Below are 19,940 nucleotides of genomic sequence, written 5' to 3'. Positions count from 1 at the left end.
ATTTTCAGTTCATAGTATTCAAGAGAGTCACAATCTAATAATCGGAGAGCTACTGTGAATACCAGGAATGCCTTGGAGTGATCGCTTTTAAAGTTTTGGAAGAAACAGTACAATATAATCAGGGATTATAAAGTTCATCATGCAAAGTGCTGAGCATTTCTCTTTAACTCTGAGTCTGTATGTAAATTCGGGATAGGATACCTACCTCATGGAGGTATTGTCATGAAGATTACTTAGATAAGCCAATGTTCCACAGTGCAAAGTGGCAGATCTTTAGATGCTTAGGTATATTTTTTAAAATCTGGCTTTTAAGGGCCTGCTTGCACTGAGCTTGTTGCAGGCTCAGGGCCAATGTACTTTCAAGCTTAAAAGTGTGTGAATTTGGTTTTATTATTTATATCTAGCCAATCAGGTCCTTCCTAGTTTAATATTTTAAGTCTCTAAAGAAGTGACTTAAACATTTCTTTATTTTCTTTTTGCTGTTTTTAGAGAATTCATATTGCTTAGCCTGCAGCTCAAAGTGCTTGTCTGACCATCCACATGCCTCTCACTTGGGAGCTCTGTGAAAGAGAGCATCAAATCTTCCACTGAGATTTTAGCACCTTTTTTTTTTTTTAACTTAATTCACTTTAACTTAAAATGCTGTCACTGCAGTGATGAAAGGTTATTGATGGTAAAATGTTCTTGTCTAGAGCCATTCTGTCTTCATCATTACAATAATTCTAGGGACGTTGACCAAGAAACTCTCAAACTAGCTAATGGATGTAGCAAATTTGATAATATAAATTATTATGTGACAGATTATGTATCTCTTAGGTAGCCAATCCACTACACAGACTATTTGTCTTTAGTGGGACTACTCTGAATGAATAGTATCTCGTAATCAGTGGTTTCATAATCTGGCTCTATCACGGTAAACAGGTGAATTCCTGTTTAGAAATCACAGAGAAAACATAAACTGCTGCATTAGGGCTATTGTTGCTATTAATTATTATTGTGTAGTCATCTACAATGTATAGCATGGGAGCAAGTGAAATACTTGTAATGATCTCTCGGAAAAGAAAAATACTCTTTTATTTCCAAAAGTGTTACTTCAGTTCAGTAATTTACTGCACTACCTCACTCCAAACATGAATCAGGCTATATTTTTTCTTGTCTAGTACATCTGAGCTAACTACCTTGAGGCAGCAGTATAAAAATCAGTTGCTGTGACTTGCTTCTTGAAAATTTATTTTGCTCCTTCTTAAAATCTTGGCCTGCTTGACCTCAGCAGCCTTCACCAGTTTGAAAATGCAAGTTATAATCCTCTGTAGGGATTTAGCCAGGTGTCTATTACAGCATGTAATCTGTGATACAGCTTCCAATATTCACACTGTAGAAAGGTTAAGCCCTCCGTCTTTGTTCCTGAGTAAAAAAGTCCACAAGGTGTTAGTGTGGCCAGGAAGCAGATTGAAAGAGGCAACATCTTCAATCAAGCCCTAAGCCTTTGTATATGCTACTGAAGGATCTTTGTGATGAGAGAAGGGAGGCTTCGGCTGAGAGGTAGCGATCAGATTTTAACCCTTAAACAGGAGCTGCAACACCACCATCTACTCTTCTGTTTCAGTGTTCAAAGGTCACACTACTGTTAGACTTCTGGTTTTATCCTAAATGCTTATTTTAGAGTCACCGTCCCATTTGTCACCAGGTCATTCCTAGAGCTACAGTGGGTAAGACATGTTAATCACGCTGCTGGAGAAGGAGCCCGTGCCAGGGTGAGGCCAGGTCCCAGCGCCCCTTTGCAGGAAACACAAAGCAGACGGGCCGTGTGGCCAGGGGGGCCACTTTGCAAAATGTTAAGCAACTCAGACAACATTATAAAAGTTCGAGCTGGCTGACACAAACAGACCCCATCATTGTATGCTAAAACAAACTAAATTCAGCTAATTGAGGGGAAACCCTACTGGAATCAATCAATCCTAGTCAGCAGCTTGTCAGCTCACTCTACATTTTCCAGTCATGTCTGAACACGGTCACACTGTGTATTACAGACAGGCGTGCTTGCAGTGCTACTAGGCCAACCCAAGTATTTTTTTTTAAAACCAAAAGCTTTCAACCATGTCAGAATTTTTGGTAATGTTCTGAATTCCATACGTGGCATAAAATAAAATAGTAGCAACTTAATTTCACTGCATGCAAGGAGCGGTTTAATAGCGAGCTCCAATTATTGTACAGCAAAATAATGGGTTTGTTTTAGAAGGTAGTGGTACAGGGAAAGCCTCAGCAACCTTTTAGCCTAATTGGCAGTAAAGTATTTAGAAGAATTTATTAGTGTTTAATTATTTATAAATCCCTTAATGGCTTAAATATCATTTTTAAAAGTTAGAAATATTTTCGACCTTGTCCAGCTGAAGAGCTATTGCTTGGAAGGGCTTAAATTAAGATCTATTTACGGCTGCCTGCTGGTTACAAAATTACTTACAGCTGCTAATGTTCTAATCACTTAGATGCCCCCAACAAAGAATGTGCTTAGTTTTGACAAATCAGGGAAAGTTTCTCTTTGTTGTATTCATTTTACTGAAGTAAAGGCCTTAAAGAGGATTATAACAGGGATGAAGACATTAAAATATGTAACTAATCCCAGTTAAATTAATTATTTTCATACTAATGTGTACTAAGGGACTTGCATGTAGGGTAAGACCACTTTACGCTGTTTTGTTAATATAAATATGACTTACCACATAAGTGGCATTTAAGATGAATTAGAAGCAGTTTAAAGCCGAGTTGTTGATAGAAGAAATGGGAATCTGACTCTATGCCTCTGAAGCAACAATCACACTAAATATTTCAAAATCATGTCAGTGACTGTCATGTCAATAGGCAATGGTGACCTCCACTATAGTCCTCATTTTTCTCCCTCTCCCTGTGTTAGATTTGAGGACATTTATTTTATTGGCTTATCAATACTGATTTTTCTCTCTAAAATACTGAACTTTGCACAGATTATTTTGGTGTCTTCAAATCATTCATCTCTTAAAAGAGAATTCAGTGCTATAAAATGAAAAGAATGATTCAGTTTATTGGGAGTGTATGTCTGAAGCTTTTGATTAGTATTCTCATGTGTGGTGATTTCCTTACACAACGGCTTCAGCGAAGGGTTGTGCCCCTGGCATTTTCACTGGTAGCAGATTCAGGTGCAGGACAGTACTGTGATTCTGATCCATTTCTTACTGTACTCTGCCATTGATTGGGATAGTGTTGTCTTTCCTTATCAGCTTTATGCCCACAGAGGTATATGTGAGGATTTGGTCGCAAGCTAATGCTAAATTTTAGTATTCACTGTACCATTCTTTTAGATACTTTTATTGCTACCAGTTCTCATGATCTTACTGCACTTGTGATGGCTTGTGTTTTGTTAACGTCCAGCTCCTGAAGTTCTGTGACCATGTTAGAACCTCAGCTTTTGTTAAAAAGCAAGAAGCAAAAAAAAAAAAAAGGAAAAGGCGGTGGAGATGTGCTTCTTATGTACAGAAAGAAACAATGTGTCCAGGGTTACCCACTCCAACTCATAAAACATGCCTCCTCCAGTGTACGGGGTCGAGTGGATCAGAGCAGCTTTAGTTTTTAATGTGAAGAATCACAACAAACTCACTGCTTGTGCTGTAGGAAACCAAAGCCATCCGTTAGCACTGCTTAATACACATGCCTTGCTATCCAGTAGCATTTATTTGCTATGTTTTGATATCTGTGGCCTCAGAATGAAGTAGCTTTTGTCAAAAGACGACAGCAGTATATACATTAGAGGTGTGGAGACAGCTCCATGTTGACAGGCATTGAAGTGACCAGATTTTTCTAGTAAATTTCAGAAAGGTGTGATTTATGCAACGCTGAACATTTTTGCAAAATTCATGTTTATATATAGTCAAAGCATGTAGAACTTTACAGATTTTACAATATATTTATCCTCCCCAGGGTAAAGAAAAGGCCTAAGCAAGTGGAAGATCCTTGCATTTGTGTCTGATATATCAAATTGAGCTTAAAATATAAAAAAGTCAGTGGTTTATCTATTCTGCTTGGAACTTTTTTTAATTTGCTTTTCTCTGTTCTATTCAAAAGGGAGGTATAGAAATAGTAACCATGAGTCTGAAATCAGGAAAACTGTAACAGACTTATTACAGACAGACTTTACAGAATATTTTCAGTTTATAGCTGCCTGTTTAGAATCTGTCAGTTTAACAAGTGATGTTCTGCTTTTCAAATAACCCCTTTGTGTTGTTATTTTTTATTTTGAGTCCCAATGAATTGTTGTCAGTTTTAGGATTCAGCTGTATTAATGCAAAAGAGAGAGAGAAAAAGAAAAAAATATTTTTGTGCCTAGGTAAGAGAAAGTTGCCTCTGGGGAGGTCAAAGTGAATGCTTAAGTCCTTTTGCTTGAATTTCATGGGAGTATGTCAAGGAGCAGTGACCAAGCAGTGACCAAGGTGGAAACTCTTGTTTGAAACTCATTTCACACATCGGATGGCACTGAATATCTTCATTGCCCTGAGGCCTTGAGATGGAGAGAAGCATAATTGTAATTATAAGAAAAAAAAAGTTGATTATCATGCCTGTTCTACCATCAATGTAGGTGAGGGGAACTCTGATTAATGTCAATAACAGCCACACTTATTATGCCCATATTCAACACTCCTAAATATAGATTTGGGCAACTTGTTCCCTAACAGTGCTGACCATCAATGAAAAAAAGATATCGTTTCTTCCACAGTCAGTATTTAACACACAGTGAAAGGTACGGAGCAGTGATTGTTCTCTGAAGCAAATACAGAATGAACAATAGCCAAATATTAATGTACTGTTGAAATCCTAAATTAGATGATAGATGTGATTCAGTGCAGCCTACAGAGTCTGATATCTTGGCAACTGCTGCAAGATATCCCTAATCTGCAGACAAAATAGCTTTTGTGAAGAAACAGGAGATTGTAGTGTGCAAGTTAATGCATCAAAAGGCCAAGAGAATAATTCACTTTCACCTTGCTACAGAGGACAAGTAGCAGTAAAAGCTGTGCATTATTGGCAAGCCTTTTTTGTTGCTGTTTTTAACTCAACCCACAGTTCAGACCTCCAGCCATCTCGGCAGTGTTCCAGCTGGAGCTGCTGACATCTCCCACCTAATCAAGTGGTGGATTATCTTGTCCTGATAAATTGGAGCTGGTGCCTGGTGAAAAGTCTTTCCTGAAGTACTTTGCTACCCTGTAATAAGGTGGCAGATGTCTGAATCAAACCCCAGAGCTTGTAGTGCACTATATTTCTAATGACTTTTGGTGACAAGTGTAAATGTTTTAAGGAAAGGCATTGCTAAACTGGGAACACTGTTAAGCATGATAAATTTTAGGCCAGGGTGAAAGGAAACATGAAGCTGCATTGGGTATTGTTTCATGCGGAGTACCTAGGGTCTACATTGCTGACTCCAAAACACTTGGCCTAAAAATGACTCTTTTTATGAACTGAGCTCTTGAGGAATGTACTTGTTTCAAAACGAAATTCTCTTTGGCTGCTGCCTCTTTCTAAGAAGAGTCAGAGTCATTGAGCTATTAGGCACTTGCTCATTTTTCTTGGTCTTTTGTGACTAGATTACTGGTCAAACTCATTCAGGGTAAATAAGCTCTTTCTCTAAAACATATGAAGAAAAATACATTACAGAAGCAAAGGTGCTCAGCATGTGTGTGTGGGGGGGGTTAATTTTAACAAATAAAATGTACAGGATAAATCTGGCTAAGATAAAGGTATTCTTTGCAAGCATTCATTTTTTATTTCTTGATTTCACTCCTAAAGAAAAAGAAGCAATTCTTATAGGCCAAAGAAGAAACATCTTTATGTGTCATAGTCATCCATACAGTGCTCCTTGTAACACTGTTTTGCTCTTTTCTAGGGGAATCCCTACATGTGCAATAATGAATGTGATGCAAGTACCCAAGAACTGGCTCATCCTCCAGAACTGATGTTTGATCTTGAAGGAAGACATCCCTCCACATTTTGGCAGTCCACAACTTGGAAGGATTATCCAAAGCCTCTTCATGTTAATATAACTCTCTCCTGGAACAAAACCATTGAGCTGACTGATAACATAGTTATCACGTTTGAATCTGGCCGTCCAGACCAAATGATCCTGGAGAAATCACTGGACTATGGACGAACATGGCAGCCCTACCAATATTATGCCACAGACTGCTTAGATGCTTTCCACATGGATCCAAAATCAGTGAGGGATTTATCACAGCACACAGTCCTAGAAATCATTTGCACAGAAGAATACTCTACTGGGTACATGACAAATAGTAAAATAATCCACTTTGAAATCAAAGATAGATTTGCTTTCTTTGCTGGACCTCGGCTTCATAATATGGCTTCTCTTTATGGCCAGCTTGACACAACCAAGAAGTTAAGAGATTTCTTTACCATCACTGATCTGAGGATACGATTGCTTAGGCCAGCAACTGGAGAAATATATGTAGATGAGCAACATCTGGCCCGCTACTTTTATGCAATTTCAGACATAAGGGTATATGGAAGGTAAGAGAATATACACCTTTAGGAACAGGCACATATGTTTGTTTTTAGAGGTTGTTCAAAACTGTTTGTCTCCAAACATGGCAACAATTTCTACAGAAGTGTGTTCACCAGAAATATGGCTCAGTTGAAATAAGTTTCTGAAAATACCAGAAGTTTCTGACTCAGCAGTACTAAATCATGGCTGTTCTCTGTCACTAGCTCTGGGAGATACCCTAGCTCTTAAGAGATTAACAGTTTTGTACATTGGCTCAGGAATTCACCCTGGCATTAGGACACCTTGCAGGGCCTTTTGTTCTGTTTTCACAGAATTCCAGAATATTTGGGGCTGGAAGACACCCCTGGAGATCCTCTGGTCCAGCCCCCTGTTCAAGCAAGGTCAGCTAGAACAGGCTGCCGAGGTCCATGTCCAGCTGGTTTCTGAATATCTCCAAGGATGGAGACTGTACAGCCGCCCTGGGCAACCTGTTCCTGTGTTCAACCACCCTCACAGTTTTCTCGTGTTCAAGCAGAATTCCCTGTGTTTCAGTTTGTGCCCATTGCTTTTCGATTTTTTGTTTTTATACAGTTGGAGCCTGAGCTGATGTTAGTTAACTAAAAGGAGAGATTCTGTTTTATCATTTGACTTTTTCAGGCCTTTAATGTAATATGTAACTGATACAACAGCCCTTGTATGGAAGGAACCTTTACACCAGGGTGCATTGTATATGAACAAAGAAGGCCATAGAGATTAGAGTCTGTTCCTTGTACTTTAATCAGCTCTGAAATGCAGTGAAGCTGAAGTAAAAGGGAAAAAAACAGCAGTGCTCTGGAGAGCGTAGGGCTGATTTGAATATTAGAAAGATTATTATTCAACTGGGTTTAAGATAAATAGTCCCTCTGTGGCAAGCAGTGGCTGGTATCAGGTGTCACAGTTCCAAAAATAATAACTATACAATGACATTCCTATTGGGAAATTTTCTTCCCAACTCAAACTAATAATTGACTGATGACCTCAAGCAGGAGGGGTGATATCCTTTACATGTATCTTGGATGCCAGCTTGTTCAGAAGAAATAAATGGGACTTTTTCTATTAGCAATTCACTCACCTCTCTAATGTACCTTTTCCTTTTTCCTGGTATCTTCTACAGAGAGTTCAAAGCTTACTTTTTAAAACTTTTTTTTTTAAAAGGAACTACGTATCAGTGTGATATGAATATTTTTTTTGAGTACTAAAATAAAAGCTAATGTGGCCTGGAAGGCCAAGGTACTTTTTGCAGGCACAGGAATGGGTAAGTTAGAGAAGCTGATTATTTAAAACACTGAAAATTATATTTTTAATTACTCCTTTGGTGACTTAAGTTTGCCATTTTCTACCTCTTTTATAGAGAAGGCTGCTGCCTTTCATGTTTCTAAGCATCTCCATGATGCAAAAATCAATACATAAAATTGAAATAGAATCAAATTACTGTGACATAATCTATTAAAAATATTCATCTAAGTTTATAGAAAAGAAGAGTTGGTGCCACATACACATTTGAATGCATAAGTACTTTTGCAGTGCCAATATTTTAATATCAAATCAAAATACATTTCTTAGGACCATATATTCAGAACATAGTTACACTGTTTTGTGTCCACACCCAAGTACGTATGCATACATACAGAAGCATTAATTGAAAAAGTTGAAGTATAAGGTAAATGTTCCTGTTTAAAGAATTCTTATTGTAACTGTTATTAGTTACACTGTATATAAACTAATATTGTTCAGAATTGTGTTGATAGGGCTTTGTGGATCATGGACAACTTAAGACAAGTGTTTGAAATAATTTAGGATATTAACGTCAATGTATCAAAATTAACACATAGTTTTCACTGAATGTGTATCCTTTCTCCAATGCTTTGAGTAGGTTAAATGTACTGAGAGATCATACCAAAGTTTGGGATTCAAAGTTACTTAAACTTTAAGGAAATGCTGCTCCCCATTTGAAAATCCATGAACGCTGGAATTTAGTCTGACTTCAATATCAATGCCTTATCAAAGAAAGCATTTGAAAGAGAAAAAAAGAGTGGATTTCATGCCAATTAGAAACAGAAACTTTCCAAGCACATCTGGGATATAGTAATCTTTCCAAAAATTATCTATAAAAGTGAAGTGTGACTGTACAGAGAACTTATCTGATGGTGATGCTTGTTGTCTAAATGCTACAGTGATCAGACACATGCTTTAAAAGAGCCATCTGATATGTAATATTATCTCACTAGATCAGATTCATGTGAATTCTTATCACACTTCTGCTAATGAGAAAAACACCCCTTTAGGGATTTGGGGTCTTTTCCTTCAGCATGTAACGAGCCACCCTTGTTAAATACCTTAGGGGGTTGCTTGTTGCTAAGCAGATGTGTAGTATGTATCCCCTGATTCTTCGGTCATGCCAAAGATAAGCTTGCAATAGGCCCATTGTCACCCAGCTTTAAGTGTTTTTGGTCTCTACCAGAAACCTGATAGGGGTCCCCCTGAAGACTCTCCAAATGAGCGTTACGTTCAGGTTCTCTGGCATTCCCTGAAAAATAAGTAGGTGCGGGAACTTGATAGAGGGGAGTAAGGGTTACAAATAGTTTTATGCTGGTGTTTCTAATTCAGCTAAACTTTCTAGCCATTGCACGTCAATCTAGGCTGTTAACTGGGAATTGTTATAATAATTTTTTGCCGCAATGGCTAATATTCTGGGCTTTGAAGTCGAAACATTTATATACATTTAGTAAAGCTAGACTACATTGTTCCATGAAGACAGGGTACAAAAGGAGATTACCAAAGAGCTTGGTATGTGGTGAATGAGTGATGCTAGCCATTTAAAGCTATTTCTTTGGTTAAAAAAAATAAAAAAATAAAAAGTAGGTTTAATATAATTAAAATCACCAAAGCTCATAATAGTATATTTTTAAAGGCAGCATACCATATAAGTTGTTTGATATTGTATTCTAAGATTCAATGAGAGTGAAAAATATCTATCTTAAAGGTGCCATATTTAATATACAACATCCTGGGGTGTGGGGTTTAATACTTCACAATGAATTAAAGATAGGAGATTTTCCCATTTAATATATTGGCTTTGTCATTCCATTGCATTTGGCTGTGAAATAGGCCTGATGTATGTTGTATTAGAGATGAAAACCTGTGTACTCTTGATGAACACTTTACCTCTTCTATTACCACTTGTTCATTCATCAGTTTACCACCTTCATTGTGTGTTTATTAAGATAATGAAAAAAAAAGGAAACATGGCTGTTAGCAATTTCAGCAACCCCATTGTGCTCACATTATTCAAGAAACCTAATAATCCACATGAACTAATTCTGACTTACGGACGGTCTGCTTCACTAAATCAGGGTGATTTTTTTCTAGTGAATAATGGACAATGTAGTGTGCCAGTACCTTAATTAAAGAGCGCGTCTCTTAGTCTTGATCTCATTTTAATTTACAGGGTAATACTACAATAATATCACTAATGGAAGGTACATTAAAGGGCATCAAGTAGCATTAACTGTATTAAATTATGGCACTTGTGTTAATTAACTGCTGAAGCAAGATGGTCCTAACAGCTAGAAAGGTCGACTAATGCATAAATAAAATCTTCTGGGATGGGAAACTAAGAAAGAGCAGATATTTTTTCTCCTCATCTCTTCTCGCGGCAGAGAGAATCAAAGGGTGTTCTGTGTGGTAACCTCAGCAAGGCTTTTTCATTTCAGTGCTTGAAGAGGTGGACTTTCTGTGGGTTCTGAATATCTTTGATTCAATGTAAAGGATGGTCCTGACAGTAGGCTGTGAGGTGCAGCTCTCTCCTTTTTTTGTAGAAGTTCACTAAAATGCTGATAATAATCCCTCTGAAGTCAAGCAAAAGGTCCCTAGTAGATTTTAGATGAGGCTACTGAAGGTTTAACCACATTCATTGCAAAAAAATTTTGGTTTAACTGTTATATTGTAAATGACATGTACATTTATATACTGTAAATTAACTGTAATTCAGGATGCTAGTAGAAATCATTACCCCAGTGGGTTATAGAATAACTCTCTGGCTAAAACAAAGGATCTTATTGCTTTTTGGTGATTAATTTTTGATCTAAAAGCCAACAGTTTCCTTCTGACACTAGAATATCCAGCCTCTATACAATATGTTATTAAGCCCTTTGGAATTTATTTTTATACTCTTTCTTGCCTTGAAGCCTCTGTGCTTAAGCTCCAGGGTTTTCTGACCCTGTCTCAGCTATGGTTGCAGTTCCAGCAGTAATAGAAACCTCTATGCTCTGTGCTTATGCATTACATAAGTGAAAAATATCCTCAGTTTTAACAGTTTCTCACTCACATTATCTGTTCTAAATTTAATCCATCTCAGAACCTGAATACATTGCTGTCAGGAAAAGCGTGTTTGCTACTTTATTGTTTTGGAAGGTTGTCTTTTTAGTCAGCCTGCCCCTTCAGTCAGCTGTAACTCTAAACTATTCAATATTGATAAGACTTCGCAATTTTGGATGTAGTTGAGAGGCCTTTGCTTAAAAAGAGCAGATCTGCCCTTGTGAGTCTGGAATATGTGCTACAAACTTCAGTGGATGTTCACAAGCTAAAGGCTAGGTTAATATCAGATTGCATTCTTTGGTTTATTCTACTGATCCATTCTACAGATGGATTAATTGGATTAAATCCTGTGTGTTATTGTAGCATACGATTAACAACATTGTAGTAGTATCCCTCTGTAATTTACCCAAAAGCAGAAGTTCGTCCTATGGAATGGTAATATATGGAAGTGTTTTAGTTTTAATTGTAATAGAAAATGTTTTCATTAATGTTCAAACTCAAGACCAGACCACCAATATCTCTATAGCTTTACAGCTATGTGGGCTTCAAGCTTTTAAGTTGACAACTGAGGACCCTTTTTTTTTTTTTTTTAAGTATATATTTACGGTACTTGAATACACTTTGTTTTACAAGAACACTTGCATAAGCAGCTTGTTCTCCTTTGAGGTTTTCACTAGCGTTTGGAGTGAATCTGATAATTTCTCCAATTAAATTATAAACTTCATTAGAGATCAGGAAAGCAAAGGAAACTTAGGTATTTATGAGCATGTCAATTTATCTTTAACTCCCAAGTGCAATTAGCTTTTTTAATATATCTACTACAGTATGTCACTAAAGAAAATCATCTTTCATTTTCTGTAAACACATCTAGAATCATCAGGAACTGAAATAATTAGATGGTTACTGTGTTCATTCACACACTAGCAGTCTCCAATGGTTTACTCAGGACAGGTGTCCTGGGCAGGTTTACTGCTGCCCATGGTCAAATAATACATTTCCACCCTCCATCCTAGTGACGTAAGTCTTATCAATCAGCTCAGGCAAACTGGCCTCAGCCTTGTAGTGAGACAACGGGTAGTAAGACAGTAGAATCTGGAAGGCTGACTAGGTCTTTAATTTCTGCTGTGCACATTTGAAGCTAGTGGATTTAAATCACTAGTGAATTTCACTAGTCACCATTGCTCATTAACATTTGATTTTTTTTTTTTTGGTCCATTTTGCAAGATGTCAAGTATTTCTTTACTGATCTCCCTCAGCTGTCTTTCAAGGACATTCACTATCTTGCAGGATCTATGTGTTTGAGGAGAGGAACCAAGCATTTTTGTAGTATAATTCATTTTGTCACTGAACATTAAAGAAGTAGAGATGAAAATCCTGAGGAAAGAAATGAAAAATTTTCCTTCTGTATTACTTTGGAGTACAACGTATGCTCAAAAGTTATCAAAAAAAATCTTTTTGAATAAATTCAGTGATTTCCGTATCTGGCAAAAACTTTCTTTCCTTTAAGCTTTTTATTTCAAAATAGTTCAACTTAATGCAAACAGTAAAATAAGCTTAAAGATCTCCTGGCTCATATAGCCAAATGATTCCTGGCAGCAGTATGTCCTTCAGGTTAAAGTTAAAGCATGCAACATATTGTTATGTTAAAAGTTTAGAATCTCTCAACTACTTCTCCAGTGACAGGAACTACGAGTATTGAGGGGTTTTCTGTTTTGTTGTTGTGTTTTTTTTTTTTATCTTAACATACTGATCTAGAAATCAAAGGGCTATTTCTTTGTGATAAAATGCTGCCTTCAAATCTCTGTAATGACAAAGGTGTATGAAGATAAAGGATCTCCTTTATGAAACATATCCTGAAAAATATAATTGGCTTTAAGGGTTCCTCCATTGGTGGTGTTCCTCCTGCAGCAGTGTCGTAGGTGGTCTGGAAATGGAGAGGGAGCACTGTGCCCTGTATTCTCTGGGCAAGGAAAGTAGAGTAATCCTCCACATCTCCTTCCAGGAAACTTTTGCAGAGACCAGCAAGGAAAATCATACGCGGAATTAGCAAAACATACTCTGTCACTCTAGTCTTGAAGGGCTATGTGGTAAGGAGCATTCTGCCTGCTTTCCCAGTGGCAGTCTGGCATAAATAACCTGGGATCCCTTCCACCACTACCAGTATGGTGAGATTACCCACCGTTATTTTTGTCCATTTCAGTAATATGCTGAGGATCTGTTTTTTCCTAGATACTCATCAGCATATGGAGTGTCACAGAAGATAGTAGTTGAACCCAGAATACTCACGTGCTTTTTCTTCACGCAGCTGATATTTATCTCTCTCTGTTAATCTTCTTGTTAGTTGTAACAAATGAGCCATCATTCAGCTGTGATTTATGTAAATATTTGAAACTAAGTTAACTTTTTTGCCTTCCCACTTTTTTCCTCTAGTACTGCACCCTAGAAAATGTTGTGTATCATTTCCTATTGTGTATAATATGTTATATGAAATTAAGTATTGAAATGAGAAACCAGGCCTGATACTGATTTCAGATGCTATTCTGTAAATCAGGAATAATTTCAGTGAAGTTAGTGGTATTAAACTGATCGGTTTCAAATGCATTCACATAAGAGCAGGATTGAGAGAGAGGAAGGAAAAAGGAAAGGAGGGAGGGAGGACAGAAGAAGGAAGCTATCCTGGATTCTATTTAAAAACACGCGCACACACACACACTCACACACACACACAGAGAAAAAGCCAAACCCCCCAGTCTTTTTATCCTCTGTTAGGTTGAGATAATAAGGCAGATGTAAATCAGGACAGTTTTGCTAATTTCAGGGGAAGTGCAGTGTCACACAGAGACACCAATTCAGAAAACTTATAAGTGAATTAACAAAGGCCAAATTCTAATAGTCCCATTCAACTGAATTGTTACATGGGGTCTTTGAGAGCTCTTCCTTTCTTTCACTTCTGAGTCCATCTCTGGGATTAATGGGCCTCATCAGTACTAGTGAACCATACATAAAGAAAATCATTATTATTACTTCATCACAGAGGGCCATAGTGCAAATGAGTCAGCAAAGATCCTCAGTTAAACATAGATAAGACATCTGGGCTGAACTGGGCTGAACAACAGCCTAAGTTTTTGACACCAGTTTATTCTATTTTCATAGAACATAATATTGCATATGAACAGTAGGAACAGAGCTACAGAAAGAAACAGGAGTGCTATGAATTTAGCATGCAAGACCATGGTAATGGAAAAGGAGAAGAGGGGGTCACACTGCAGGCAAAGCTCCCCAGAGAAAGCTTGGCTGCTGACTTCCTTCTGGAAAGCATAATGTTAGCTGCAGCCTTTTGCAGGAGAACATGCTTTATCCTGGTTTGCTTCATGGGACACTGAGAAGCGAAAGGATGCTGGATGGCAAAAGCTATACTAATGACATTAAGAGAGAAAAGGAACTGTAAGAACACTTTGTTGAACTACGACTCCTGTATAAAACCACCTGAAATCAGACCTCAGCACACAGAGTCCTTGGGGCCTTAAACTCCTGTCCTTTAACAGCATCTGGTTCTTCACACAAAAGTACATCCAGACTTCTAGCAAGTAGCGGTAGCAATCAATAAAAAAATATCTTGTTGGTATCTTGTTGGTTTTGTGCTGAAAATACTGCCATACTCACTTAGAAGTAACATAGTTATACTACACTGATGCTTATATTGACATTTCCAGGCTGATCCACACTATTTTAGCATAAGCCTAAAAACAAACATGAATATTCCAAGATGAGGCTGATAAGCCATAGCTACATACTGTGCCTGCTGTGGGTTAAGACTGAGTAGGCCTTGGGACATACTATGGATAATGCAACACGTACCGAACTAAACCACATCCCAGTGCTGGAGGGCTGTTTTCCAAAGTTTGCTTCTTTGAGCTCTTGGGTCTCTCCTCCTGACTCCGACTGTTGTGCGAATGTCAATAGTTGTCTGCTTCTTCCTTGTAAACTCCCTGGAAGACCTCATGACCAACTGATCAAGTCCTCAGTTTCTTTTCATTGCCATCCTTAAATCCATTTTTGTCTTTGTAAGAGCTATGCAGAGTGCCTTTCCTCTCTACCATGCAGTATTCCCACTTCCACCCTATCTCCCAGTAGTGTGTTGGCCTAAAATATGAGCCAGTATCTGATATATTAAGATTTATAAATTACTTTGAGATACACTTTTAAAAGATTGGTAGAAGAGCACAATGGATTGTTATTATCTGTCTTCCCTGTACCATCATTCATAAAACAGGCATATAATGGGAGTATTGGTACAAATGTTAATGATAGAAGTGCTGTCCCAATGACAGAAGGACATAATGGTTCATGTTTAACTGCCATCAGCATTTCTGTTGCATTGCACATTAAAACCTATTAACAACCAAAAAGATAAAATTTGGTTACAATAAGGATACATACATTGAGATATGCATCTTCACACTCAACTAATTAGTTGCCACTGACTGTTTTCACTTTGCTCAGTGACATGTGGTATATAAATCATTACAATATGTTAAATGCAAATGGTTGGTAATAGGGTAACCATCTGCTCTCTGTTGGAAAGTTTGCAGAGGAATATAGTAAGCTGTACTTCTGATAATGATGCTAAACTCACATCCCTGAAATACCAAATATCTAAAAACAGCTGCCTCCGCTAATGCCAACATTACTAATATGTCTCTTACCCTTTTCATTTTTGCAACTAAACCACATATTGTAAGAGGTAATTTTGTTCTTCAACATGAACTTGACTTCAAGGCTAGAGCCTGTAACAGCAATATGAACCATCATATCTCAGAGCCTGATCTTTTTCTCACATTGTGTTGAGTGCTTTTGAACAGCCAATAAATAATCAGGCTGCCCACTCTTCTCAGGACATCTTTTCTTCCACAAATATAATTAAACTCTCTCTCTTCCCTAACCCCTGCTGCCAGGCCCTTTTCCAGGAATGACATTATTTTGTAAGTGATAGATTGTTGGCACATTGCTGTCTGATAATGTATTACACTAGACACCATCAAAGATAGCCTTACATCTAGTAATCTGCCATGCCCTATGAGTATTAAAGATCACCACTGCAAAGAGGGATCAATTATTTTACCACAGACATGTATTATCAGGGGCTGTCACATACCTTCCTAATGAGCATCACTGGATACCCAGGTGACACGGTAATGCATTGGAAAATTAGTAGTGGGACAAGAGTGAAGGACTGCCTGCTGAAGTTGAAGCTATGCCTTCAAGCTACCTCCTTTTCTCCTTACCCATCCAGTCATCTGCTGATCAGGGTCACTATCACACAGTGCTTATATATGCTGTCTCCCACATCAGTAATATATTGCATTATCACCTTTCAGTGAGATTAATATGTTCACATACTGAATTTCCAAGTTGTGGCTCTCAGCACTAAAGAAATCTAGGAATTAATTCAGCTCCCATTGACTGAAAGGAAAAGAAGTTTGTGATTTTGTCAAAGTCAGATGCTAGTGCTGCTGGGAGTAATTATCAGAAACTTTCTTAAGCCACTTTGGGAGGGAGGGGTTGGTGTTTGTTTGGGGGGTTGCTTGCAGTGTTATCGTGTCTGATTTAAGACTGTGCTTCTAGGGAATCGGCTGCAGCGGCAGAGGCTGCAGGAGTGCTCATTAGACCCGCAGATTCTGCCTCCCTGGATGAATTACACAAAAAGACGCTTGCTCTACAGGGTCTCAGAAGCCTGCAGTTTTGCGTATGTGTGCTGTCCCGCAAAGCTATCCAAGTTTAAAAACACGTTAAAGATATTTTTGTACTAAAACATTTTCCTTTGTTGTCTTGCATGAAAAGAAGAGCTGTCTGAAGGCTGCACAAATTTGGTGACTCCATTTTGATTCCCAGTGAACACTTGCCTGATTCAAAATGGGGTATCTGCACTTTAAAGTTATCTAGAGCGTTTAGAGACAGAGCTGGTGTGATGCGCAGCAGTTTCTAATAGCTTAAAGGCATGGTGCCAGCGCTTGGAATTTGATAAGCTGGGGTCTTGAATTGGATTCCAACAATGGTCACAAGTTTTAGGAAGCTCTCATTTTAAATTGCAGGCAGGGGGAAAACAGGATTCTTACTCTTTAATTGTATTAGTTTTATTGAACAGAAGCATTGCTTCAGTTCCCAGAACACTGTATATACATTTTAATGCAAGTTACTAGAGACAGAACAGTAGCAGGACTGTTTATTGTTTCTGACTTTTATATTTGGTAAAACTGATTTTATTCATTTTCCCATTTAACTCTCTAGTGCAGTAAGACTCTGTAGACTTTGGAATGGTGTTTACCAAAGTCATTAGAAGCATATTCATTTTAATTTCTTTGATTTGTTTACACTTCTGCAGTGCTTTTGTTTAGGCCTATTCAGAGAAGCCAAGCCAAGCCAAGCGAACATGAACCACAACCTTACTGATACTTTTGTACAGGATGGGGAACATTAAATTCACTGCCTCAGTAGAGCTTTATTTGATGCATACTTCTAGCACTTGCTATGACACTAATGCCTTGGAAACCGGATGCTTCCCATCCTTTTTTTATTTGGGGTGGGGGTGGGGGGGATTGCTGTTGTTACCTTACTTGCCTTGGCTGTATTTTTTTAGCCTCATCACATTTTAATTGGCTCTAGATCTTCTCATTTTATTTATTGAACTGTGGGCCAGTTCTCCCTTACTTAGAACTAGGATTGTTAAACCCTTTAGCCTTGTAAGCACAATCAGGAATTGTTTTGAAAAAATATTTTAAAAAATTATCCTGCCTCCCCCACCTCCTCCTCAGTCAGCGCACAGCACAGACAGCTCTCTTGACCTTCTGTACCGCAGGAGAGGAACAGGCGGGAACAGGGTGCAGTGATGGCAGTTGGGACAGGGAGTAGATCCGCAATGTGAGAAGGCGTCTGTTTGTTAGAGTGACCCACTTTGGGAAATCCTCCTTCCCTCCTCCCCCACCATACCTCCAGCTGCTCATTTCTCACTGTCTTCACTTGTCTTTTTGGTGATCTTCACTCCTTCAGTTGTACCACGTGGGGAGTCGCTGTCTGCATTGTGGTGCTGACAGAAGGAATGGAAACCTTTGCAGAAGAGGCAAAAATGAGAAGCAGAGGAGAGGGAAAGGACAGAACATCTCAATTTACAATGAAAAACCAAACCTATTATTCTTTGTCAATGCAGAAGATTGTTTATCATTTAACAGGCTTCCTAGAATATACTTTGTTTATGGAACCATGTCTCCTTTCCTTTGAATGCTCCTGAAATAATTCTTCCAGTAGGACAACAAAACAGCAAGGAGACAGTTATTTTTTTAATCACTCCTGTCCCCTGGAATTGCCAGTCTGACAGCCAGGGCAGCACTCTGCCCTTTTCAACATAGGAAGAGAACTAAAAGATTGGAAGCTGTGGTTCCAGAATTGTTTGTAACAATTATTAATGAGCTAAATATCAAACCATCTGAGTGCCATTAACTGCTAATATTCAACTACTGAAAATGTTTAATGCAATGCACAAGCTAGATCTCAAAAAGTGATTTTCAACTCCCTTTTTTAGTTGCTTATTTTCTGGATAGTGACTAGAGAAATAGAAACAGAAGAGAACAGGGAAAAGTAAAGACTTTTTATTTGTCTTCTACTGCAGCTATGTCAAAAGAAAAGGAATTTTAACACTGAAAAGTCCTTACACACCCAAACAAGATCATTTTGATTTTTGAGGCCTTGCTCACATTATTTTACCTTCACAACAGTTAGTCACTACAGAAGTAACCCACAGCTTGGTGACCCTTTCCTAGGTCAGTCCTCTCATGTACATGACATGCCTTCTTTCTTAAACTTACAAGTATCTCGTGGTTTAGATTTGGTGTCTTAAAATATTGGACTTTTGTTTTCTACAGATACAGAAGTCACTACATTGAGAGATGAAATTCTGATATATCTCTTCATTCCAGTGGCTAACTTTGGAGAATAATACAGACTTTGGATTTTGTGATTTATGTTTTTTTTAAGGCTTCATAAAATATATGTGCTTTAAATAGGAGAGATGTAGTAGAGGGATACCACCAGAATGACAAAGGGTTATATGTCTTGATCCCAAAGGTAGGTGAAGTGTATATTTTCAATATCATTTCCTCACTGTATGGTCACACCTAGAATTTGACTAACAAATGCACAGTCAGTGTAGGGCTGACAGGCACTCTGTCTGTGAGTTGTGAAATGGAGAGCTGACCCTATGCTCTCTCTAAAGGCTTCAGAGAAAGAGCAGCAGATTAGACTTTTGGAGGCATTTGACACTTGAAGTGAAACCACCTAAAAATAGCTTTGAATGCTGACTTTTGGAAAAAAATGGGTTTTTTTGTAAATTTTGATTGTGTTTTATTATACCAGGGCTTTTGAAGAATCCCTTGCAGGTATTAGGTCAGCCATGAAAGGAATTACTCCCAGGAAAAGGTTCTGCAATTTACAGTGGGATGAGTGTATGCTGTAACAGGACAGAGGCCTTTTTTGAGAGTTGTGCAAATATTGCTGCAATACCAATTGTAACTATTATAATTAATAAAACATATAGTTCAGTCTCAACACCCTGTATACAACAGCTTCCCCATAACTCATGAGATAACACAAAATATGTATGTTTTAATATCTTCATATGCTTAGCACATTTTAAAAGAAAACAGGTTTGAAAATTCAGCTGCTATAACTACATTAGGCAAGCATTAGACAGGGAAGGAATTGCCTTGAGGAATAGGTGATACTTCATCCTAAGAGACCTGCAGGCAGCAGCCAAGGGCACTTGTCCTGCCTTGTAGCTGCATGATCAGGTGCCATATGACTATGTGATGGGGACTATTGTCAAGGGTACTGTCCAAGTCCTCAGTCTATGATGCATTTCTCTCAAGGGAAATCTGCATCTGTTATGTACTGAAACCTTTTTCTTTTCTTTTTTTAACAAGTTCTTTAGAGGCAGTTGGGCACCTGAAAACCCAAAGATTATCACTGAAGGGGTAGAACTGACACAGAACACAGGAGTGATATAGAATAA

The 19,940-nt window shown here is 38.1% G+C and overlaps 1 protein-coding gene across 3 annotated transcripts in view; it reads left to right on the top strand.

The window, feature by feature from the left end:
* Positions 1-19,940, top strand: part of NTNG1 (netrin G1) — a 161,860-nt gene that overhangs the window by 63,662 nt on the left and 78,258 nt on the right. For all 3 annotated transcript variants that reach the window (XM_067300824.1, XM_067300823.1, XM_013961034.2), the window contains exon 3: positions 5,909-6,549. In XM_067300824.1, coding sequence (XP_067156925.1) covers positions 5,909-6,549 — 641 coding nt within the window. The remainder of the gene's footprint in view (positions 1-5,908; positions 6,550-19,940) is intronic.

Source organism: Apteryx mantelli, chromosome 8, assembly GCF_036417845.1.
Source record: "Apteryx mantelli isolate bAptMan1 chromosome 8, bAptMan1.hap1, whole genome shotgun sequence".
In the NCBI taxonomy this organism is placed as follows: Eukaryota; Metazoa; Chordata; class Aves; order Apterygiformes; family Apterygidae; genus Apteryx; species Apteryx mantelli.
Note: the sequence above shows the minus strand (reverse complement) of the source record. Positions and strands in the feature narration are given on the sequence as shown.